The sequence below is a fragment of the Rosa rugosa genome, chromosome 4 (genome assembly GCF_958449725.1).
Source record: "Rosa rugosa chromosome 4, drRosRugo1.1, whole genome shotgun sequence".
NCBI lineage: Eukaryota > Viridiplantae > Streptophyta > Magnoliopsida > Rosales > Rosaceae > Rosa > Rosa rugosa.
In genome coordinates this window covers 4,364,993-4,389,697 of record NC_084823.1, presented here as the reverse complement: position 1 = coordinate 4,389,697, position 24,705 = coordinate 4,364,993, and the positions used below count along the sequence as shown (strand labels likewise).

General features: G+C 40.2%; 2 protein-coding genes, 1 non-coding gene and 1 pseudogene across 6 annotated transcripts; 3 read left to right on the top strand and 1 right to left on the bottom strand.

The window, feature by feature from the left end:
* The first annotated feature begins 853 nt into the window (after positions 1-853).
* LOC133746427 (uncharacterized) lies at positions 854-4,587 on the top strand. 4 transcript variants are annotated; one of them, XR_009864134.1, is made up of 6 exons: positions 858-1,203; positions 1,303-1,401; positions 3,262-3,380; positions 3,588-3,725; positions 3,816-4,279; positions 4,477-4,587. XR_009864134.1 is itself a non-coding variant. In XM_062174616.1 (2 exons), the coding sequence occupies exons 1-2, from the start codon at positions 3,624-3,626 to the stop codon at positions 4,269-4,271; spliced, it is 558 nt and encodes a 185-aa protein (XP_062030600.1). In that variant the 5' UTR covers positions 3,387-3,623; the 3' UTR covers positions 4,272-4,587. The 4 variants fall into 4 exon arrangements, 1 of the variants encoding a protein (XP_062030600.1); XR_009864133.1 differs by having other exon boundaries at positions 854-1,203; positions 3,592-3,725; positions 3,816-4,587; XR_009864132.1 differs by having other exon boundaries at positions 854-1,203; positions 3,816-4,587.
* Positions 4,588-5,510: 923 nt separating this feature from the next.
* On the bottom strand, positions 5,511-12,033 carry LOC133744199 (1-(5-phosphoribosyl)-5-[(5-phosphoribosylamino)methylideneamino] imidazole-4-carboxamide isomerase, chloroplastic-like). Its single transcript, XM_062172340.1, has 7 exons — positions 11,997-12,033; positions 8,392-8,459; positions 8,089-8,296; positions 7,572-7,657; positions 7,363-7,464; positions 6,863-6,996; positions 5,511-5,728 (listed from the first exon to the last, which is right to left on the bottom strand). The coding sequence occupies exons 1-7, from the start codon at positions 12,031-12,033 to the stop codon at positions 5,596-5,598; spliced, it is 768 nt and encodes a 255-aa protein (XP_062028324.1). The 3' UTR covers positions 5,511-5,595.
* Positions 12,034-22,690: 10,657 nt separating this feature from the next.
* LOC133745272 (protein EXORDIUM-like 2) lies at positions 22,691-23,901 on the top strand (annotated as a pseudogene).
* Positions 23,902-23,933: 32 nt separating this feature from the next.
* On the top strand, positions 23,934-24,005 carry TRNAW-CCA (transfer RNA tryptophan (anticodon CCA)). Its single transcript has one exon. It is a non-coding gene; the product is annotated as a tRNA-Trp (tRNA).
* The last annotated feature ends 700 nt before the right edge of the window (positions 24,006-24,705 follow it).

The window sequence follows — 24,705 nt, the reverse complement described above, 5'->3', positions numbered from 1 at the left end:
ATTATGTAAATGGGTATTTTGGTCAAACTAATCTTGAATATAGGTCATGTGCTTTGCACATGTCAGTTTTTAACGGAACATTAACGGAAGTTAGTGATAGGTACCATTTGAAATGAAATCGAAATGTTCAGGTACTAGTTGTGATCAAAATTGAAGTTCAGGTGTCATGGATAAGATAGAGGATAAGTTCAGGTACCATTTGTGATAATAACATTTTTTTTATCAAATAAATAACTCTTATACAACAACTAGTCTACTGTCAGTTCGACTCACGACCTCCTACTTATAAATGAGAGATTTATGCCATCAAACCAAAAGGTACTAGCAAAATTATTTCACTTTTTGTGTGATGCACGCTATTTCTTAATTTTTTAGTTGCTTTATTTTTAGAAAATTATGATATTTCTTTATTATTAAAGCAAGCTTAAGATGGTTAAATTTTTAAATTATCCATATTATCATTACTTTATTAAAGTAGCCTTCTTCATACATGCTCCGCATGTGTAATAGTTTTTTTTTTTTAAATAAAAAAGAAAATGGATGGAATAAAACAGTTATTGCAGAGAGAAAATAGTGGAAGAGAAAAATAGGTTGTGAGATCATTTTTTTTCATTTTTCTTAACTATATTTTGTAGTTGTCATTTTTTTATCGAAACGAAATCCCTCTATGGAGTCGACAGAAATAATGGTTCCGTAGAGCACCCTAAAATCATATTCGAATCAAAAGGGAGGAAACATGATCATCAGTTCAGACACGCGTCCGTCACCCGTGAAAACCCCATCTTTCTTTAGAACATTTCTCTGGACCATTAGGTTGGTCAAACTGAATCAAAAGGGAGCAAACATGATCACCAGTTCAGACACGCGTCCTTCACCCGTGAAAACCCCATATTTCGTTGGAACCTTCTCCGTTGTCTTTTCTACTCTGATCAAACCTTTTCATCCCTGGTGAAACTCCATTTCTGTAGCAAAAGTGACTCAGAACAGAGCCAAATCTTCTGGTTCGTTAATTCTGAATTGAGAGAAAGTTACAAGGTGAAAGTCTCTTCTGGACAATCCTGTCAGCCAACTTCGACAGCTGAAAACTGCCACTTCTGCTGTTCACATCACCGCGACGTTTTCATGAAAGTTGTTCAAAATTGCGTCTTCTATACTGTGCTCGAAAATCATGATAATCCAACGGTTAATTCTTTCTCAATCAAGGTGAGACCGCTTATAGTTCAGTGAAAATCCTGTTCTAAGATACCACTGATATTTGATTCTAAATTCGTGTTTGCATGTCCAATCCTCTTTCAAATTCAGTTTCTGCTCAGATTGGGTCATGTTTCTCCATCGACATTTGAGTTAATTTCATGAAGTTTACATCTCCATCTTGAGTTCACACAATTGATTTTACAATTGGTAAGTTTTGCCTCAATCTGTTGAATATCATCTTTTCTAGTTCAATTATCATATAGAATCTCATATTCATTAAGTTTTGTGATACTTAAACTTTCCATTTGCACCTGTTATGACTCGGTCTTTCCCTTTATCTCATATCAAAACCTTGTTATGGCTTATTCATACTCAAAGTTCATTCATATCAGAACCTGACCTTCTGGACTTTTACTTATCAAATCCATATGGCTCTTGATTGTGTTTATGCTGAGATTTTAATTCATAAACCTAGACATGTCAAGAATCCATCGCCAACTGGTTTGATGTCAATCGGAGTCAAAATGAATTTTTGACAAATTTTCTAAGTTGATAGAATGCTGCTGGAATGTTTAAGAAAACTGCACAGTTCAGTCTGTCTTCGTCCATCTTTTCCCATGCTTCCTGAACTCCAATTTGCTTGAAATTTTAGTATGTTGTACCTTAACATGTCAACTTAGGATCTGGAAAGTTTCAAGTTCATTGCTCTTAAAATGAATATTTACTAATTTTCTAAACTTGAGCTGTTCCAACCCTTATATCTCTTTATCATGTGATTGTTGCTGAATTTTACTGTGATTGTTAGCTTCGAAGCTTTGATTTTACATACTCGGTGTTCGATTCTGGTTTTCTACAAGTAACTGGAGTTGATTCTTGAAGTTTTTGTTATCGTTATTTCGTCGAACACTTGGTGTGCGTTCCTGATTTCTCTTTTGATTTTGTTCATCGAGTGTAAGGGTTTACTTCTTCTATGCATTTCTGGATTTTTTTTTTTGGTTTTGTGTGATCGATGATTTGCTGGGTTCAGAATCTTGGGAGTGGTTCATATTATGTGCTTATGAATTTCCAAGTTAGATTGTATCTGATTTTCTGGATTTTTGTTCATTCTTATGAGTAAGTGTTTATCAAAAGACAGGGAAAAAAGGAAAAGGTTAGTATTCTCGTGTTGGTGGCTATTGATTCTTCAAGGTCTAGTATCTATAGCAGTAGCTCTTCAAGTTCAGCGAAACAAATTATTTCCATTCAATCATAACATAAATGACTCTCGATCTGGCTTCTTGAGTGAGCTGGTGGCTTAGCTTTCTCTTGAAGTCACAAAGAATGTGAATCTGACGAGCCTTATTAGCTTTCTCTTGTGGCTTAGCTAATGGGTCAGTTTGAAGGTAGAAACTTAACAGGTGTACAATATCTTATTAGGTAGTTTATTTATGAAAAGATGAGATAGAAAGGAAAATGTGAAACGGGGTCTTGTTTGAAAAATGTTTACTGGGTCCTTATGGGTTATGTTTGGTGCTATTACTTCATAAAGGATTCTAATCTTAGATTCCTGTGACGGGTTGATAGAAAAGTTCTTAGGATTTCACATCTTTCACATTTTGCAATCCAAAGAATAAATAAAGTGATTCTAATTACTTGAGGCTGTGGCCGGTCTGGCCTGCTAGTAATGCTGTTATGGATCACAAAATCCTTGTATGGTTTTTACTGTTATGAATCTTGAGGCAAGTGTTTGGTTATTTCTAACTATTATCTTTTGATGAAGTTGCACAAATTGTGAAAGTGAACTGCTAGCTTCTACATATATAGATCTGCACAAGTTTCTTGCAAAATATGTATCTGAAAGAATTGAAAGCATGATTTGCCATTAGCATTTGTGGTGTTGTTTAACTCAAATGTGCTCCCATTGTGGTTGATTTATATACTTTGTGCTTTGTAATACTTGGTTCTGTATACATTATTTGGCTCAAAACGTGACTAATTATATATTTATATACTACTCAAGTAATTTTTGCCACTGAGGAAGCTCTAAACAATGCAATGCAAACTCAAGTAATTGCATCTTATCTTCAGGTTGCTGCCCTTTCTGCACTCGGATTGGAGAACAAAGCACAATCAACACTGAAGGAGGGCACTATGCTTGAAGGCAATAGGAAAACTACTGTTGGACACAAGCGAGAATAAAGGCTCAGGTACTAAATGTGCACTTATCAGTTCAACATAAATAGGCTTCAAAGTTGGAACTAATGGCTTGACACAATATTAAGTATTAACATAACAACTTTTGCATTTTGACTAGAAATGTATGAGTTGATTTAGTCACTTCAGTTCCTTAATTAAGCTCTTAAACTAATGTTCATGTTGGACTTGTGCATGGCTTTGGAGCACTTCCTTCAAAGGTAGATGGTCAAACATATGTGGGTAACAAAGTTACTATGTTGGAGAATGCACTGCTTGCTACTTCAAAAGAGCTGCAAGAGTTGAAGATGGTGGTAAAAAATATTTTAGCTCAGTTAGACAAAGGAGAAAAGAAGAATGTAAGCATCTTGGCCCCAAATACATCATGTATTATTTCTTTTTCATATGTATAGTAATGTTACTGATTTTTTGTTTATTGTAATAAAAAGGAAACTAGCAGTGCTCAGCAATCTACCATTGAGATTGCACAAAGTAAAAAAGTAAATGCCACTGCAGAGAGCAAGAAAAGAAAAGAAAAAGATCGTAGAGTTGGAGGTTCTGAACAAGAAGGAAGCAAACATAGCAAGCAGAAGACACATGCAAGTATTCAGTCAACAGCCAAAGAAAAGGAAGGTGGGAGTGAAGTAAAGATGAAGAAATTACACTTGTTAAGTTGGTTAGATAAAGAGGAAAAGATTGTTGCAGCTGCAGACCTTCACTCAGAGGATCCAAACGAGAAAGTACATTGTGTTCCTCTTGGTCTTGGTTGTTGGAAAGTTTGGGTGCGTGAAGTCTCTCATGACATACCTTTGTTTCGGCCAACCCAAGAGTTCAGTACGCTTGTTGTAGCTAAAGGAAGCACAGTGGCTTGGCCATCAACTTCATCAAGCTACTTTAATATGTGATATTTGAGGTAAACTACTAGACTTTGATTGCATTATGGTTCAATACAAGGCAAAGATAGTAGGATGTCAGAACATAGAACTGATCTCAGAGGGAATAGATGTTCTAGTTTATGAAATTTTGAAGAGCAATAGTTCACTACTAGAATTTTGTTCATAGACATCGGTTCTGGACCGATGTTAAACTAATTTTCGACCGATGTCTTAGTGGGTGTAGAGAAAAGTATGGACATCAGTATAAGCGCGTTTTCAACCGATGTCCCAGACAACAACCAACATCGATTCTAAAAAACAAATCGATGTATGATCGTTATAATCATCATATTTTTGTATGTTAGGTATGTCTAATTCTTCATATTTTCACATTTTACGCTTAAAAAAGTATATGTCGAACAATACTTACTTGAACATTTGCATCGATTTTTATTCCAGAAGCGATGTCCAGTACACTTGTAGACATCAGTTCCCATGAGTATTGTTTGTTCGTAAAACCGATGTTCACCTTTTGACCACACATCGGTTTGCTCCATGGTAGATGATTTGTATGTTCATAATAGATTACGGTTTGGTGATTAGAAATTGATGTGCAGTAGTTTTGATTACATCGGTTTTGAGTTACAATTCGATATATTGATAATCATAGGACATCGATTTCATTTTTGATACTGATTTCTAATCTCTCAACTGACTTCGTTTTCCTTGGCATTACTGTTTTATTATGTTTTAATATACTTCACTTCATTTTGACAAGCATGATGTGAAAAGTTTGCATTTAGCTATTGCTGGGAAAAAAATTGCATTTCTCATCATCCAAAATTAGGGGTTTTCCATTAATTTTCTTTCCAAATTCATGATTCAACATAATTCAGAAAATAAACCCCTAAACTTACAAAAGCTAGCTTGGAAACATATGAGCAACAATGTACAAAAGTTCCACACCAAGATTTGCTTCAAAGCCAAAACTAGCTAGCCTTACTCAAAAAACATCTTGGCAGTCACAGTCCTACATCAAACTCTGTATATAATCAGCCACTTCAATGCGCACCTCGTCAATTTGATTTTGGCTATATGATTTCCGCGTCTTTACCGCCCACTAGAAATATATAAACATGCAACACACAAGGCACAGTGATTGGGTAAACAAGCTAATGAAGATAATTAGTGTGGAAACCCTATGGACTATCTATAGAGGCCAACACTAGCAATATAAAGACTTGGAAGTAACTGGAACGTAAAACAGAAACAAAAACAAAATAATACCTTTTTTCAAATGCTTCTATAACATCAGAGACAGATTGGAGATTCTCCAAGGGTTCCCATGTATTGGCTATCTCTGGCCAGCCACGCCTGCATAAGCACAACACCAACAGGTTGATTCTTCAGATATTACTCTGGCTCCTTTGTTAACTAATGTTGCTTCCACCTGATCAGCAGACTGACAGCTAGTTGACTCTAACGTTCTGCATACAAATTGCAGAAACAAGGTCATGCGTCACTTATCTGCAGCATACATCAAAATCCTACAAATGTAGATATTATTGATGAGCATCTGAACACAATCTAGACTGAAATAAAACTGCCCATATAAAGAACTTGATGGGAAAAGATAAGAATAAGGATAACAGAAGCCAGATGCACAAACCCTGTATTCAGAAACATTATTTTCATAATTTGTAAAGCACAAGATAAAATGAAAGTTAAGAGTATCAGGCTTAAGGATTAAAGGAGCACTCTTCTCCAAAAAAAGAAAAAGAAAAAGAAAATAGGATTCAAGGAGCACAAGAAAAATGGTATACTACTTATATGCACATGTTTTCAGTGACATCAGTAACTAGCAAAATGAGAGACTTCCAGGGCCTTAACTGAGCTCCTGATGTGCTTAATTAATTAATTTATTTATTTGTATAATAAACACACTTGAACTGACCAGATTGTGAATACCTACCCTAGCACCAATTACTGAACAGTTCTTTATTCAGGTAAGCCTGGGTTAGATTGGGGTCAATTATGCTAAAGAAAACGTTTTGCATTATATATTCTCACATAGCCACTTTTGCAGCAGGACATTATCATGCACTCTGGGTACATAACACCTTGAAGAGCACATATCAACCCATTGTTTCCCATCTCGTTCCAGCTTTTCACTTTTATTGACTGGATCATCTTCAAAAGTCAAACCAGCTATACATATGTTCTTCTGCTTGTTGATTGTTAGAAGAAGTCTCACCAAACACTGCCTAAAGCTAACGGAAAAAGAAGCAATAAACCAAATCTTTTCAATCTAAACTACTTCGACTCTTGGTAAACCAAAGAACATATACCCTATGTTCTGAACAGTAGTAAAATCAATAATAATTTATAATTCGGGAATCCACCAAATTTCCTCAACTATTCTAATTTATTGGTAAAATATGTTTTCTTGATAACAGCAAAAAGAGTGTGAGACCATACAAAGAAACAGACAAAATTAAAAAAAAGCCTCGCACAAGGAAATGGTTTTCATGAGCATTTATTTAAATATCTATATTTCTGCCGCACTTATGTAAGTGTATGTATTGTGTAAAGAAAATTGTACGGCAATAAAAATGACTTACTTTTTCCCTTCCACATCGACACCATGTACCAGAAACTCGTCTGCATACTTGGCAAGGAAGTCTAATATTTCCTTGTCAAGATACACGTCACTGAACTTTTGCCATCTATCTGTGATAATTGCATATTTACCTTCCTGCACATAAAAGACCAGATACACATTAAGGCCAACGAATAAAAGAGGGCCTTGAATAAATTAATGAGATGGCGAATGTGTGACAGTTGCTTATTAGGCTAAAGCACAAAAGCCTATTATATACTAAACATGGTACTTGAAAATGCTTAAAGAAAAAAAAATACAATAGTTCCAGTAGCTTGCTGCAAAACTCGTCCACTGTGTTCTAGCATTCATAATATGATCTGAGTTTTAATAAACTGATATTTCAAAGGCAATAATTAAAACTGCTCAAGAATACTACGTAGTCTAATGAGACTGCTTAGCCTCGTAAAGAAAGTGAACAAATGAAGGACATAAGAGGTATAATTCTGGATAACTTCATACCCTCTTTCTACAGCTAAGATCTAAAACAAGCCATTCTTTTCCAACAACACAAACAAGATCTTTAAGCCTTTCAAGGTCCATTTGCCCATTATTAAATACATACTGCAAGAAAACCAAGACAAGTTTTAGAAAATGTTTTCCTGATATCAATTGTTCTAACAAATATACATGGTTTTTCAATTTTAGAAGAGGAGAAAAACAGAACTCACAGAAGTGACAATGACGTGGCTAGCCCCTTCTTCTATGTATTGCAAAGAATTATCTGAATTGATCCCACCTCCTACCTGCAAACCACCTAGATTATACCAGTCCTTGCAGCAAGTTCAGCAGAGGAAAATCTGTAAGTTTAAACATATCATCAATCATAGAGAACAAAGTGAAATAGCACACTCACAAGGTTTATACTAATCTCAGCATGTGCAATGAATAATGAGAAATCTGATCCTTTTGCAAAAGTTGGCACCTCTTTGATATCAGTTTCCCTAAACCTCGCAATCCTAACTGATGCAAGTTAGAATCTTTAATCTAATTCAACTATTATATCCAGCCATATTACTACCAACCAAAGACAAAAGTGTATTTTCGTATACAAGAACGACTATCTCTGCTTACTAAAGGAATACTTACTACAAAGACTATTACATCAATGGAATCCGAGAATCAATTTAAAAGTATAAAAGAGCAAAAGAATCACAATAACAAGAAGGCACCTAGCAATTAACCCACCAGGATAGGCATGCAGAGCTTCAATGGCCGCAGCTCTACTCAAAGGATCTGCCCCCAACATTATCACATGGCCACCTGTAAGCCCATCTTCCTTATACATCTTTGCATACTCCCCCGCCGACTTATCCGACTCGAAATTGGTAACCAGAGCCGGCCCATATTCCTTCCAATCCAAAAGCGTCGACCCAACAATCTGTTTCACTTGCCCCTACAAACAAAAACCCACAAAACAATCACACAAATGTAACAATACACAAACAGAGTTTTAAGTCCCAAAAGATTTGAACTTTGAATCTCCAATACCTTGTGTATATCAATACAGGGTCGGAAACGAACAGCACAACTTATGGGTACTCGCCTTAACCCGATAACTAAATAACAACAAAAATAGGTTCTATGTTATTACTACATACAAAAAGTTACAGACCAAAAATGGAAGCAGAAACTTACTGAACATTGCAGATGGCCTAGACCCATCAAACTTCTTTTTACCGAGACCGTCCAATCTCAAAAGCATAACAAAATCAATAGTTCAAACTTAAGGTGACCATACAATTTCATAGATCACAATTTCAATTGGAACAAAGATTGGAAGGAAGCAAGAGAGAACGTACCCAAGCTAGACTTGACAAATTAGCAAATATTGAAGCCAACCACAAACTCTCGCTTCGTAAACTCTAAAGAAAAACAATCATACTTCAACAATAGCCCACAAATGAAAACAATAGTCCACAGAAACAATTATACGTACAGATTTGGCGTACAGAGAACGACGTACCCAAGCTGGACTTCGTCTCCGACCGGCGTCGTAATTGAATCCTTCCTCCCAAACTCCAAGCTTCAATTCGAGAGAGTAAGACGGAACGGTGCCATTTAGAACTGCCTGGATGATGTCCTCGTCGACGAATTTGGTGAGGCGAGTGAGATGAAGGACTGGACGAAGTCGATGCCGAAGAAGCCAAGGAGGTGATGAGTTCGAGGGAGGAGGAGCTCGAGCTTGGAAGGAGGAGGAGCTCAGGTCTGGGTTCAAAATGGAGGTCGAGAGTGGAGACTGAGGTTAGGGTTTCTAGTTCAGTTTTGGTAGAGAGTCGAGGGCGCTCTTTTTCTCTAAGTGTGAAAGTTTTAAGTTTTAGTACCCGCTTCCTATAATTCACTTAAACACTTACCACTTTCAGGAAAATGAGGTTCCCGCAAATTTTCAAACGAAACATTTAACACCGGTCATTTTAGGAACTGATGTTAATGATACACATTTAAATCGGTTTCTTTCGAAAACGATGTTAGCTTGATTTTTTACATCGTGTGCAAGTCTGACCGATTTAAATGATGTGATGTAAATGAACAGATTTCTAGTAGTGGTTGTTACTTTGTTCTAGTGCAATCTGTCTATTAGAATGAACAAACCATCTTTAGCCTTTGGTGATTTGAGAACAAACCATCTCTAGCCTTTGGTGATTTGAGCATTGGTTATGTGTACCCCTCACTTAATAGAAAAAAGAATGATAGAGAACTCCATGAAAGGTATTTAGAAATCCAAATGCCTGTGAAAAAAAAAAATCAGTTCTTGGCCTTAAATTACTGTTATTGGGTTAAAGTCCTCGAAAACTTAAAACTATAATTGGGTTAGTCACTTGAGTTGTTGGAGACTCAGATGCATCTTGCTTGCTTTTCAAACTTAAAACTATGAAAGTCTCAGATCACCTTATAATTGTTGTAAGCCACTACCTAGTTGAATAGATGTCTAAATATTAGTTTTTGACCAATGCAGATACAATATTCTTTTGTTTGGCTAGCATTCTTTTTTCTATTTGTATACTTCTATGAAGTGTAAGTTATATGATTGTTTGCTCCTTGCAGGTAAGCAATGGAGGCGAAAGCAAATCAAGAACATTACCGATAAGATGAGTGATCATTTCAAAAACAAGATAGGAAGAGCATATATGAGATTCGAGGATGGGCAAGTTTTAGACCTCTTTTTCATTCTTGTCTCTCATTTCATTTTGAAGGCCTCTTTTGTTATGGCTTGAAGAATAGTATATCAACATTGGATTAATTTGAGTTGTTCAATAAAATGGATAATTTTATAAAATGCACATTTTCTTTGTCTACTTCACTTTTGGGTGCTTAAGTTAATGTACAGTGGAAATGTAAAGAAAAGGTAACATAATAGCTCATTGAAATGGGAAAATATCCAGGAAAAACAAACAAATTAACGGCACGAATTTGTCCATCCACGGCGTGCATAAATGTTGATTTACGACGTGCAAAATGTAAACTTACCGCGTGCACAATGTGAAATTACGGCGTGCGTAAGTGTTGATTACGGCGTGCACTGGTGTCGTGTAACATTTTCAATTTGGCAGGAAGAGATTCACGACGTGCTTTTGGGTTCATCTACGGCGTGCATTTTGCGCGCCGTAAAATTGTAAAATTGAACTTAATTTCACAACGCTGTCTATAAGAGCGTGTTTTTGCACGGCTTTGCGCGTCGTAGATTGTAATTTACAGCGCGCTTTGAACGTCGTGAAAGACATATTTTCCTGTAGTGTAATGAGATGACTTGAGAGTGAGCGGGGCATAGTGACTTCCTTGGGTTTCGATCTCCTAAACCTCCGGAAGGGCTGTGCGGACAGGATAGTGTCTGACATCCTTTGAGGTGTGACACTAGATTTAGGTGGTACGGCGTAAATGGACACTCTCGCTACTCTTCACCTGTTGTTGAAGATTTAAATCTTCGGTGAGGATGTAGTTGGCTAGTATTAGACCGGTCATCAGGTTTGATTTTACCGAGGTACTCATTCGTTTTCATACGGTTTCACATTGGGATCGGAGTTCTTATTTAATTTTATTATATGTTACTCAACTGGCGCCAATTACTATTTGGTTTTCAAACCTAGCTAGGGCTGATGTTTGAGCAGCGAGGACGAAAGCTTACCCCTACTATAGTTGGTCTTGCAGGTACTGTGCACGAGGATTGAGGAGGATTTCGGGACTGAGCTGAGTGCTACATTTTTCTTTAACTATTAATTTGGTATATTTATCTACACATTTTATTCACCTCTACTTAATTGTTATTGTTTGATGGAGGTGAGTGTTATCTTGTTTTTGTCAATGTTTGCTGAGCTTCTTAACTTTGTATTCAAATGGTTTGAACCAAACTAGAATTTATTTTCAATGTTGTAAGTTGTTGATTCAGCTTTGTTTCACTTAAGTAGTTATGTTTGGAAAACACTCAATTGTTTAGTTATAATGTCATTTTAACAAGCAAGAATAAAGTTTTCAATTTCACCTCGCTTTAAACTCTACGTTTTCCGCCAACTCTTGTCATTTCATTTTGTATTTTTTTAGTTAAATTGCCTTGCGTCTCTTTAGGACATGAGTTAAGCTTGCTTAGCTTATGCTTCTAAAGGTTCGCGGCTCTGTAACGTAACCAATTTGGAGAGGTGCAAATTGGGGCGTTACAGATTGTCCTATTAGAATCAAATAAGGATGGCTTTAGAAGATGAAGAGCTTAATGTGTTTCGCACTCCCAATGGCATCTATTGCTACAAGGTCATGCCATTCGTATTGAAAAATGCCGGTGCAACATTTCAGAGTACCATGCAGAAAATCTTTGGTGACATGCTCCACAAATACGTAGAATGCTATGTCGACAATCTAGTCTTCAAGTCGATAAAGATGAAGGATCACTTGCAAGACTTGCGAAGGGTGTTTGACAAACTATCCAAGTACTAGCTCAAAATGAATCATTTGAAATGCGTTTTTGGCGTCAGTTCAGGTAAATTTGTTGGATTCATTGTGAAACATCGCTGGATTATTGAAGTGGACCAATTGAAGATTAAGGCCATTCAAGACATGCTTGAGCCAAGGAATCTACGCGAGTTGATGAGTTTCCAAAGATGACTCACCTTCATCAGACGGTTCATATTCAACCTCACAGGCCATTGTCAACCTTTTAGTAAACTTCTGAAGAAAGATATGCGTGTGTTTCATACGGGATGAAGCTTCCCATAGCGCCTTTAAAAGTATAAAGAAGTACTTGGTAAATCCTTCAGTGTTACGTGCATCAATCCCTTAGGAAGCCACTTATCCTCTACATCGTTGCTCAAGAGAAATCACTTGGAGCACTTCTAGCCCAAGAAAATGAAGAAAAGAAGGAGAAGGCATTGTATTACCTAAGTCGAACTCTCACGGGATCATAATTGAACTATTTGCCGATAGAGAAAATTAGTCTCGCACTCGTCTTCGCCATCCAAAAATTAAGACAATACATGCAAGCTTACATACTGCATCTAGTGGCACGAGTTGACCCGGTCAAATTTGTTATGTCACTATCAGTCTTAACGGGGACAATATGGTATTGTTTCAACCCAGAAAAAGGGTTTTTTCTGCTTTCTCGTCCACTCTAGAGGGCGGGTAAATGATCGAGTACGTAATGATGCAAAACTGGTTTTTGAGTGCGGTTTTCAATCTTTAGTGGCACTAATTAATTGTTTGATTAGTTCTACAAATTTAGATTCATCATATTCAAAAATCAAAACCATGGATGGTACGTTGAAAACAACTTATTTCTCTGGCAAACCATGCAAATTAAAGAGAATCAAAATTATAAAGAAGGTTCAGAGCAACGTAGCAAACCATATTGATGAAGGCTAAGCATGCATGCATGCATGGAGTGAAATATAAGCAGAGGATTAGGGGTCATATACTATATATTGAAGCTCCTTCTTCATCAATTAAGCTTTCTCTACAAGCCGTGTTTGTGAGCAATTCATACGATAGTATCATAGAATCACCTTTCATTAAGATATTTAAGGGATAATTATAGAAAGAGTATGTAGCTTTGTGCTACCTCCCAAAACATGAGAGAACCATAGATGCCTCTGTTTGTGTCCTTTTTAAGAAAGAAAGAGTAACACGACCACTAGTGGAAGAGAAGATTGCAGATTGAATTTGATTGGATAACAGTCGTAGCATTACTATAAAAAGGCCATCGAATCATTATCGGCATGCAGTAATCCTGGTCACCGTATTTATAAACATCTGATTGAATTTGATTCTTGAAAAAAAAGTAGGAGATATCGAGCTGGACTTCATAGTTCATTCACTGTGTCGACACATTTTAACCACATTCACAATTCCTAAAAATCAAAATATTCTGTCAGTTCAATCGGATTAGATATATGAAACCAGGTTCTGCTCGTAGTGCACACGAGTAAACCTTAGCCTATCATCTTCTACTGCCACTAACTTATCCAAATTCCAAAGTCAATTTTGCATGTGTCAGAATGCACGCACACATCTACAATCTACTTGAAATGCCTCACAAACTGAATTACATGTTTGCTTTATTATTATCTTTCCTTTTTGAGTTCTGTTTCTCTATGAAATCTAATGGATGTGTATTATTGTATGAAGCTCACCCTGCGACTCTAAATTGGAGATCTTTGATATGGATCCGCATGCATGCCATGCTTGAAAAATTCAACTTTTCACAAAACAAGGCCAAAGGTTTCAGAAAGCGGTCATGTACAAGCTTTGACGACGTTTACCAAAAAGTTGACAGGTAAACAAAAATATGACCTGTTTTTCAAATCAGTATGACATGGATCCTTATCAAAGAGTAACTCAAACAGGGGAGGAAATCTTCTGTCCCCAATTCCCCTATCCCCCCTGTCTCTTCCTTGTGATTGGTTGATATGGATTAAAAAAATACTTATCTTAAACTTTGTTTCATTTTTTAATCCTTGTCAACCAATCACAAGGAAGAGACAGGGGAGATAGGGGAATTGGGGACAGAAGAATTCAGTCCCTCAATCAGTTGGCCGGTGTGTTTAAAATAATTTAAACGAGTTACTTTCTCTACATCCTAGACGCCGGTAGTCTCTAATAAGGACTTCTCCGTCGTTCTTCATAAAACTTATTCTAGTGGCGGTAACTGTAGGTCACCACCAGGGACGGAACCAGAAATTTAAGTTGAGCGGATCTAATAATTTTATCTTATGATGCTGTCAAGTTTTTTTAAGTTCATATAAAGCTTATTTGTCTTACTTTGACTTCGATGAATCCTTATGAATTTAATGGCTTCATGCTGCAAAACTATTCCTTTGGCTTCTACATCTACTCCGTACCCAAGGCATCGGTGCTGGTAGCATCAAGATTTGTCGGAAATTTCAGTTTTGATTTTTCGTTAGTAGTTTGTGACTTGCGGCTTGATTGGGTCAAAGTTTTTCAAAATATACGTTTTGTCATTTGAGGAAGTACAGTACCTGAATTTTACTTGTACAAAATCTTTTAATTGTTCAAGGAAATCCCGATTATGTGTCTGGTCCAAACTCTAGGTTACTTGACCTAAGGGTAATAGGATTAAATTAGAAGGATCTAGATTCCTATTCAATATATGATTACTTCCCTTGTACGATTGAGATTCTATGCATTGTAATCCTCTATATAAAGAGGCCCCTATTATTAATGAGAATAGACAGCAAATTCCTCTCAAATTCAGTTTCTCTACAACACGTTATCAGCACGAAGCCCTAACCCTGAAACCCTAAATTTGTAGCCTCAAAATCCCAGAAACTTCCGCAACCCACCTTGAAGGCCCAGATCCCAGGAGCTCGGAACCGCCGGCGAAACCACCGGAACCGGCCGGAATCGACCTGAACCGGCCGCCGGAAGTGACTGAATCCGGTCCCAAAGAAGAATCCGACGATCTCCAGCCGGGTTCGCATCCTTCCCATCCACCTGTCACCACCTTCCTCCGTCAGAAGCTTCAGCCATACTCCAGGATCCCGGAACCGGAGAAATCTTCACCGGAACCGGCCTAAAAGGACCTGAACCGGCCACCACAACCGGCAGAGGAAGAAAGAAAAAGGGCCGCAGAGCCCAGGAGGGAAGCCCAGAAGCCCAGCCCAGAAGCAACTGTGCAGCCTAAGCCCAGTAGCAGGAAGAAGCCCAGAAGCCCAGAAGCAGAAGGGGTCCAGCCCAGGCCACGTCATCATCCACGCAGGCACACAGTCAGCGTCCCTCTGCCTGCCACGTCAGCAACCGGCCACCACGTCAGCACCTCCGGTCAACATCGGTCAACGCCGGTCAACCTTTTTCCGGCCGACTTCCGGCCACTTTCCGGTAACTTTTCCGGTCACTTTCCGGCGACTTTTTCCGGCCAAATTTCCCGGCGACTTATTTCGAGGTATTTTTTACTAAACGTTCCCGTTTTTTAGAGTTTTTAAATTCAATTTCTCTTCTTTTCTCGGGGACTTTCAACCTCCCTTCTTCTACCCCCCTTTCTTCTTCATAGGGGAGACCAAAAGCCGAACTGTGGGGGTTCGTGCTCACTCCAAGCTTGGAGCTTGTAGAGTCCTCCAAACTCAAGAGTTTGTTGAGAAGAAAATGATCGACCACACACATCATTGTTTCAATCTAATCCAACCCCTCTTGGAATCGAATTTCTTGGAAGTGACTACGCTCGGAAATTCCTAATTTCTTGGAAGCGACTACGCTCGGAAATTCCTAATTTCTTGGAAGCGACTACGCTCAGAAATTTTATATGTTTTCGTGGTAGCCTTTCACGCTCCGAAACTAACCCTAATTTCTCGTTCTCTTTCAGGATGAGTAACCTGAACAAATTGGACTTTGCTCCATTGGGAACAACTGGCTTTGAATATCACAGGTGGGTTCGTGATATCCGCCAGCATCTCTAGGCCGATGGAATCCTGGATACGATTCTCGAGCCTAGCCAGGACGTGCTAACTGTTGAGCAAGCTCAAGCTTTGGAAGCAAATAGAGCAGCCTTAGAGGCAAATAAGGCGAAAGCCATCATCCTAATGACTCGTCATATGGATGATTCGCTCCAGTACGAGTGTATGAATGAAGAAGACCCCAGAAGGCTGTGGGTCTCACTCGAAGAAAGATTTGGCAACGTCCGTGACTCCTTCCTTGCTTCCTGACCTAGAAGTGAGATGGCATAGCCTCCGCTCCTATGATTTCAAGTCAGTTCTTGACTATAACTCGGAAGCACTTCGCATTAAATCCTTAATGGAATTCTGTGGTAAAGAGATCACAAATGCGATGTTGATTGAGAAGACTCTCTCTACCTTCCCCGTTTCTGCATTGATGGTTGCTAAGAACTATCGAATTGATGTTACTGCAGGACGAATCACAAGGTTTCATGAGCTCATTGGAGCTCTGAATGTCACTGAAAAGTGTGACAACATCCTTGTGAAGAACTATAATTCGAGATCCGTGGAAATAGAGCATATTCCGGAATCCAATTATAGTCGTGCCCCTAAGAGAAGGCGCCAAGAGCAAAACCCTAACATTAGGAATACTTATGGACTTTCTGGTCCATATAATCGCTCTACTTGGGAAGGTAATCGCCAAAATAGGCGAACACGGAACCAAAGAGGTCAACGTGGAAAGAGAGAGGGAGGCAACGCCTCTGGCCATGTTGGTGGCTCCACCAACACTAAGAGCCATCTTAATGACGCTTTCAAAGCGCCTCAATCAATGGAGTTTGAGCAAAGAGATGTATGTTCTCAATGTGGAGTGTCTGATCATTGGGCACACATTTGTAGAGCTCGTGAAGAAATTGTCACCGCCTACAAAGCATATTGTGAAGCAAGAGAAGCTCACTATGTGGAACAAGAAGATCAAAAAGATGATCTAGAGTAAAGGGTTGAAGACTACAAATTTGGCTGGGATCAATAGATCGCCAATTCTGTTTAAGTCTTTATTTTCCAAGAGATATAATAGGCAATTGCCATACTATGTAGTAAATGCTATTGGTTTAGTTTTTCTTCACATAGGCTCATCCAAAATGAGTGTGATGTCTAGGAAGGTTTTGAGATAAGTGGTACTTAAGCGAGCTTTGCTCCACCGACATCTCTCTACTCACCTGGTCATATTTATTTTGGAATTACCGAAAGAAGTCAAACGACTACCATTGTTTTGCATTAGCTAGCATTTTGGATTAGATTTTCTTTGGTCAAAGAGACAATGATGTAACTCCGTTGGCTTATGAATAAAATTTCGAGTTCTTTTCATTATGACTCCATTTTGATTCTGAGCATATGACTTTTGTGACTACGATGGCTGGGCCATCAGTATTAATTCAAGGACATGGAATAGCCCAAGTTCCACTTGCCAAATGGCACCTTAATTACTGTCACAGAAACTCTCTACGCTCCTAGGGCCAATCGCACCTATAAATAGCCAATGGATTCCATGCGAAAATGCATATAGAGAACAGAAATGAGTTCCTTTGTAATGCCTCTAATGATTGCGAACGAATGCGCATCTTAGAGAAGTTTATGTGTCTCTATAGTGGACTCTATGTCACTATTCGAGCTATTAAATCCAATAAAGTTATGAGAGAAGATCTCTTGGATTTAGACACATATTGGCTTCGTCTTGACAGGATAAGTCACCCTGATCATGATATGGTGATCCGTCTACTAACGACTTCACATGGACACCCTCGAGCGAAATGAAGCAAGAATCAAAGATTGATTCCTGGACTTAGCAAGACCGCAACAATTGCAGCATCTGGCGCTGCAGCTGTCTTGGAGCGCCATATGGCCGCCCAAGTCCCTTGTGACAACGCCATATTTGGCGCTACCCATGGCCATGACGCCATGGATGTCAATCCCCATGGTTATAACGCCATGGATGCCACTTCCCATGGTCATGACACCATGATGGGTGATGTAGTCACAAACTTTGCTTCAATATGCGTTTCAAACGCTCAGGCCCAACCAAAACTCTCCTTGGTTGCTTCTAAGGCCTCTCGCTCATTTTACAAAGTCACTTCCTTAGGAAAATTAAGACTGAGACCGTCCTATGCAAAGGATATGAAAATACTCATTATGTTCTTACATAGAATCCGTAGGGATTCTGTGGACTGATTCCACCAACTTGCGGACGTTAAAATATCTCATGATGTTGGTTGATATGCAAACACGCTGGTCACGTGTTGTGCCATTGTCCACTTGTAATGCTGCTTATGAAGCACTCCTAGCACACATCATATGACAACGGGCTCACTCCCCGAATCATCCTATTCAGTCAATTGGATTTGACTATGCTAGTGAGTTTACATCGAAGACTTTCGATAGTTATTGCATTTGGGACTGATGTTGGACATCATATTCCCATGAGCACACCCAAATGGTCTCGCGGAAACGACTACGATGGTAGTCCGGACATTTGTAATGCGCACCAATATCCGCCTGGGGTGATGCAATATCGCATGCAGCTATGCTAATTCGTCTACGACCTACCGTCACTCAATGTCTCTCTGCGTTACAGCTAGTGACTGGGTACAAGTATTTTGTACTTACGCACATTTGAGTGAGCCATTTATGTGCCAATTGCGCCGCCACAACGCTCTATAATGGGTCCTTACAAACGAATGAGCAACTCAGTTGGATTTGAGACTCCAACAATCGTCCGCCACTTAATGCCCTTGCTAGGCGATCTCCTTACCGCTAGATTTGCGGATGTCACTTTGATGAGACAGTCTTCCCGTAGTTAGGGGGAGATACGAACACGAATGTTCAACAGGAACGACAGGAATTGTCGTAGTCTGTCCCCACTATGTCTCATCTCGATCCCTGTTAAAGTGACGAGATCACACAAATATGCTGCAAACATGCCTGCAAGGATGGACGTCCCTACGAGAGGACGTAGCGCCACCCTACACAGAGGTAGGCATGACGCCAACGCCATAGAGAGTGGCACTCTGGCGTTACAGGCCATGGCCCCAGCTAGGATGCATGGGAGGCCCGTGGGTTCGAAGGATACTTTGGCACATTCCAATCCTTTGATCATCGACACTCAAAATCCGTCTCATGAGAATCTTCCGGGTTATGGTTATCGTTGGGGGACGCCTCAACGTTAGAACCCTATTCCTGAGAATATAGAGCTCTATGAAAACTTACACTAGTGTACATGAGATGTGGGATAGAAACTCCATCATAATTGATGATGTAGTCGCGCATTTCGTTGCGCATGAGTTTGTTGAGTCCGATGATATCGAACCACGCTCCGTTGATGAATGAATGCCAACGTAGAGAGATTTGGCCTAAATGGAAATATGCGATCCAGGTTAAGATGGATTCTCTAACGAATAGGAAGGTTTTCTGAGCTAGTGATGCCAACACCTCCTGACATAAAACCTGTTGACTAATGGGTCTTCGTTAGAAAGCGTGATGAGAAAAAGAGATGACAATCTCGCCTTATGGCGCAAGGCTTCTCACAAAACGCCCTGGAATCGACTACGATGAGACATATTCTCTCGTAATGGATGTCATTGCACTCCACTACCTTGTCAGTTTGGTAGTTTCCGAATAACTGAACATGCAGCTTACAAATGTGGTCACTACGTATCTCTATAGGGATCTAGATACGGAATATACATAAAGGTTCATGGTGAACTTCATTTACCCAAGTCAAGTGGCTCTAGACCACGGGGCGCGTTTTACAAAGAGGTTGAAACGCTCACTAAGATGACTACTTGATTGGGAAGGGATATGCCCACGCGTTTCAATAACAAGTTTAGGATTCTATCGCGGTTCATGTTGGACATGATCTTCATTAGAAGCCCTTAAAGAGTTAAGGGAAACCGCTGAACACTTGAAATCCGATTTTGAGATGAAGGATTATGGGAGAACACGATTATGTCTCAGTTTGGAACTTGAGCATCGTGTTGATAGATGCTTAGGCATTTTGACAAGGTCAAACCTTCAAGCACCCCCATGATCGTCCGTAGTCTTGATCTTGAAAAGGATCCTCTTCGTTCAAAGGATGATGACGAAGATGCGCTAGGGGCAGAAATGCCCTAGTTAAGTACAATATGCGCATTATTGTACTTAGCTCCATGCACAAGACCGAACATCTCATATATTGTGAACTTGTTAGCTAGATATAGCTCTGCGCCAACGCGACGCCATTGGATTGGTGTAAAAGATATCTTTCGATACTTGAGATGTACGATTGATATGGGCTTGTTCTATCCCTACAGAGAGATGATGGATTCGGACCCATCACACACCAGGAACGCCGCCAACACTGGCCTGCGTCCCCTCTCCCCATCCCAAAACGAAGTTAGCGTTTTGGAAGGTTTTGCTGATGCTGGGTATCTCTCTGACCCACACAAAGGTCATTCCCAAACTGGTTAAGTGTTCACCATGGGTAAAGACTGCGATATCTTGGAGGTCTACAGAATAGACCCTAGTCGCTATATCTTCGGACCATGCAGAGACTATTGCTCTTCACGAAGATATTCGTGAATGTATATGGATTGGATCCAAAATTACGCATGTTCGAACAATTGTGGTTTGAAGTCTACCATAGATGAGCCTACGAGCATTTAGGATAATGCAGCTTGTTTTGAACAAATGAAGTAAGGCTACATCAAAGCGACAACACCAAGCTTAATCAGCAACAACAGACTCTCCTCAAGATCAAAATGAACTAGGTTCGATCTGAGGACAGTGTGGCAGACTTGCTCACTAAGTCATTGCCTAAATTCCACTTTCGAGAAATATGTTGGTAGCATCGTTTACGGAAGTTATCCGAACTCCCATGACCGTAGTCATCAGGGGGAGATGCAGACATCAGGGGGAGATGTCTACATGTATGGTCTCGAAACGTGAAGGGTGTGTTGTGCTCTTTTTCCCCTTCGACTGAGGTTATTTTTGTCCCACTGGGTTTTTGTTACTCGGCAAGGTTTTTAATGAGGCAACGAGAGAAGCACCACGTTTGAACGACACAAGGGGGAGTGTTCAAGGAAATCCCGATTATGTGTCTGGCCCAAACTCTAGGTTACTTGACCTAGTGGTAATAGGATTAAATTAGAAGGATCTAGATTCCTATTCAATGTATGATTACTTCCCTTGTACGATTGAGATTCTATGCATTGTAATCCTCTATATAAAGAGACCCCTATTATCAATGAGAATAGACAGCAAATTCCTCTCAAATTCAGTTTCTCTACAACATTAATATTTTTTTTTTTTTAATCTTTTAATATTTTTGTATTAGCATGCATTTACTCATATATAGTTGTTTTAATTTGTCATGCTTTTCTCTAATTTTCCCTCAATCTTCATGCATTCACTTGCTTCTATACATTCAATCAAAATATTTTCTCTAAAAAAAAATAGGGGTGCTGCAGCACATCCCAGCACCCTTTGGTTCCGTGCCCAGCACAATTCCTTTATGCAGCATACAGATTACGGCATACTCAACCCTGTCCAAGGAGCAGGAATGTGGTATATATGTGCTTCACATGCCGCATATGTGGCAGTGAGGCAGTGAGCACGAACCGACCATCCACATATAACAACTCCTCCATTCCCCAGAGCCATGCATATGTACCACCTTGGACACCATGCCGCCGTGACGGTGCACCCACTCCCCACGCGGCTGAGCCGCTGAAGTAGTACTACTACTCTAATGCCTGAGTTGGTGCTAAGTAGAATGTCTCAATCACCGACACACTTCCTGCCCCCAGCCCCACAATCCCGGCCGTGAACTACTTTCCGACTCGTGAAATACATATATGGTTGGTGTGAGTAGTACTGCATTACCCAATTTTGATTCCCAAGGTTCTTCACCTCTTTCTACTTGGCTTTTATTTCATTTTTCGAAGAGAAAATTCTTGAGCTGTTCAGTTGAAGAACCACCCTTTTGGCCCTTTGAGGTTATAGACAAATTGGCACCATTATCAGGCAGCATCCTACATTCCTACCTATCCCACTATTTAAGTTGGGTGGTTTTGCTGAGATTTTAAAGATTGTAAAATTAGGTTGTGTGATTTATATTACTATGTGAAGGAATCTAAGATCACCACTACACCTACCTTTACCACCATCATGCTTGATATGCTTCCATTTTTGTGCTACTAATATATGTACTACATTCCACCAAATCAACCCACAAGAAACTTATTTCTTGGCTCTTATAATCAGTAGAAGAATCTAGCTTAGAACCTAGTTATGTAAAATCACGACTATTGTTTATACCCACCTTTATCTCTAGCTAGCCTCCACAGAACCAGAATAATGCTTAATCTGGTCACCAATCTCTCACTACTGATATATGTGCATTGCTCACCAAACCAACCCACGGACACTTTTTTTTTTGGACGAGCACGGGCACTTGGCCCGTGTTAAATTTGTAATCCATTAAGTATAATATATAGTAATCGAGTGTTAATTATGTAATCTCTTGGGTATAATATATAGTAATCCAGTGTTGTGTAACAGCTAGAATAGTTTGCAATTGAATATGTATGACTACAGCGATAGGGTCTAGCATCTACATGATAATCAGGATAAGCACAAGGAAGAAGATAAAGAGAAGGAACGTACCTGTCTCTCACAAGGTTGCCAAACCACAATAATTGATCAAAAACCCAAAACCCAAAACCCTAAAACCTTCCCAGAGAAAGCCTGCCCTTCATAAACCACCAACCTGTCTCAATCCTAGTTTCCAACTTTCCATTAATGAAAATTGAAACCATAGGCGCCGCGTTTCAAGATTTTCTTAGCAACCACCAAGTCACACCCAAACCCACGCGGCTCCATTAAACAAAGACATGTCCATCACTCACTCCCCTATTTTAATAACCCAGCTGTCTCTTCTTCCTCAGTTCTCATCTGTATATATTCTTCCACTCCCTCCCAGAGGTCTGCATTCCACAGTGAACCACTGAACACATAGCTACAGTTAACAAACACCCAAACCCAGTTCCAGTGCTCTCTCATTAAACCTGTCAATGGCTTATAATTACCATTTGGCCATCTGGGTCTTCTTCCTCCTCGCACTCTCGACCTTCCTCAGCCCTAGTGCAGCCACACCTCGAAAGCTCTCGGCCCTCGTCCAACAACAACCTCTGGTCCTCAAGTACCACAAGGGCCCACTTCTCCATGGCAACGTCACCGTAAACCTCGTATGGTACGGTAAATTCTCCCCCAATCAACGGTCAATTCTCGTTGACTTTCTTCAGTCTCTGAGCTCCGGCCACCGCTCTCCACAGCCCTCGGTCTCGTCGTGGTGGCAGACCATTGCGGGGTACACGGGCGGCCCATGCACCGTCGCTGTAGGGAATCAAATCCTCCAGCAGAGCTACTCTCTCGGCAAAACACTCACGAACCAAAAGCTCGCGGTTCTGGCGGCGAAAGGATCAAGGGGCGGCTGTCAACGTCGTTTTGACTGACGCTGACGTGGCGGTGGAGGGGTTCTGCATGAGCCGGTGCGGGAGTCACGGGTCGAGTCGGGGCGGGTCGGCGTACGCGTGGGTGGGGAACCCGGGGAAGCAGTGCCCAGGCCAGTGCGCGTGGCCGTTTCACCAGCCGATTTACGGGCCGCAGACTCCGCCGTTAGTTTCGCCAAACGGCGACGTGGGGATAGACGGAATGGTGATCAATCTGGCTACGGTTTTGGCGGGAACGGTGACGAATCCGTTTGATAACGGGTACTTCCAGGGAGCGGCATGCGCGGGTTTGGAGGCGGTGAGCGCGTGCACGGGTATTTTCGGGAAAGGGGCGTACCCGGGTTATCCGGGGGAGGTCGTTTTGGACAAAACGACGGGAGCGAGTTACAATGCGGTTGGAGTACGTGGACGGAAGTATCTGCTTCCCTCGATGTGGGACCCGAAGACATCCGCGTGTAAAACACTCGTCTGAGCAGTGGCGTCGCCGCCTGGTGGCGCGAGTTGCTGGAAGATTATTTGTATACTATGTGCATTATAAATATTTTTGTCTGTAAAATGTGTGAAAATAATAAAATATGCTTCGATTCTAATTATGTACTGGTTCTAACCAAATTGTCTATCAATTGGATCTGTGGCGCAATGGTAGCGCGTCTGACTCCAGATCAGAAGGTTGCGTGTTCGATTCACGTCAGGTTCATTTTTTTGTTTTTTTTTTTTTTTCTTCTTCTTCAATTTCTTTTATACAATACAGTTCGGCTTCCTTCCAGAATCTCATTCCAATGAGACCATAGATAGAGCTTCCTTTGCGAGAGAATGAGCAGCACTGTTTCCATTTCTAGGAACTTTCCTCCACAAGACTTCATCAAATGCTGACTTAGCTTGAACCCTCTTATTTCATCATAAATTACACCCTCCTCGCTGAAATCCAAACCTTATATAGGTGTTAACTGCAGAAATCACGTTGGCAATATCACTTTTTCGACTTCCAAGCAACGAACCCCTTCATGCACACAAAATCTCAATCCAAGGTCATTGCTAATTCCCAAGTATGAGGCTTTAGGTAACTAATAAAAGAATGCAACATAGCCCCTCCTCATCTGCATCTCCCAAGACTACTCCAATTCCAATTCTCCCCTTCTCGGTGTCAGCTACTGCATCAACATGAAACATGTGGCTGAGGCACAGTCACTTAAAACTATTATTTATGTGAGCATGACTGGTTGTGGGAGTGTAAAATTTTAGCTTTGGGCTCCCACCCATTAAACCAAGCCCACTGATCAAAGCCCAAAAGTGACTAACAACTTGCTAAAGTGAAAGACAGTAAAAACTGATCAGGTGGTGGAGAACGTGCAAACACTACTCCTCCTACTACCAACGTGGAGTGAGGGCCAAGAACC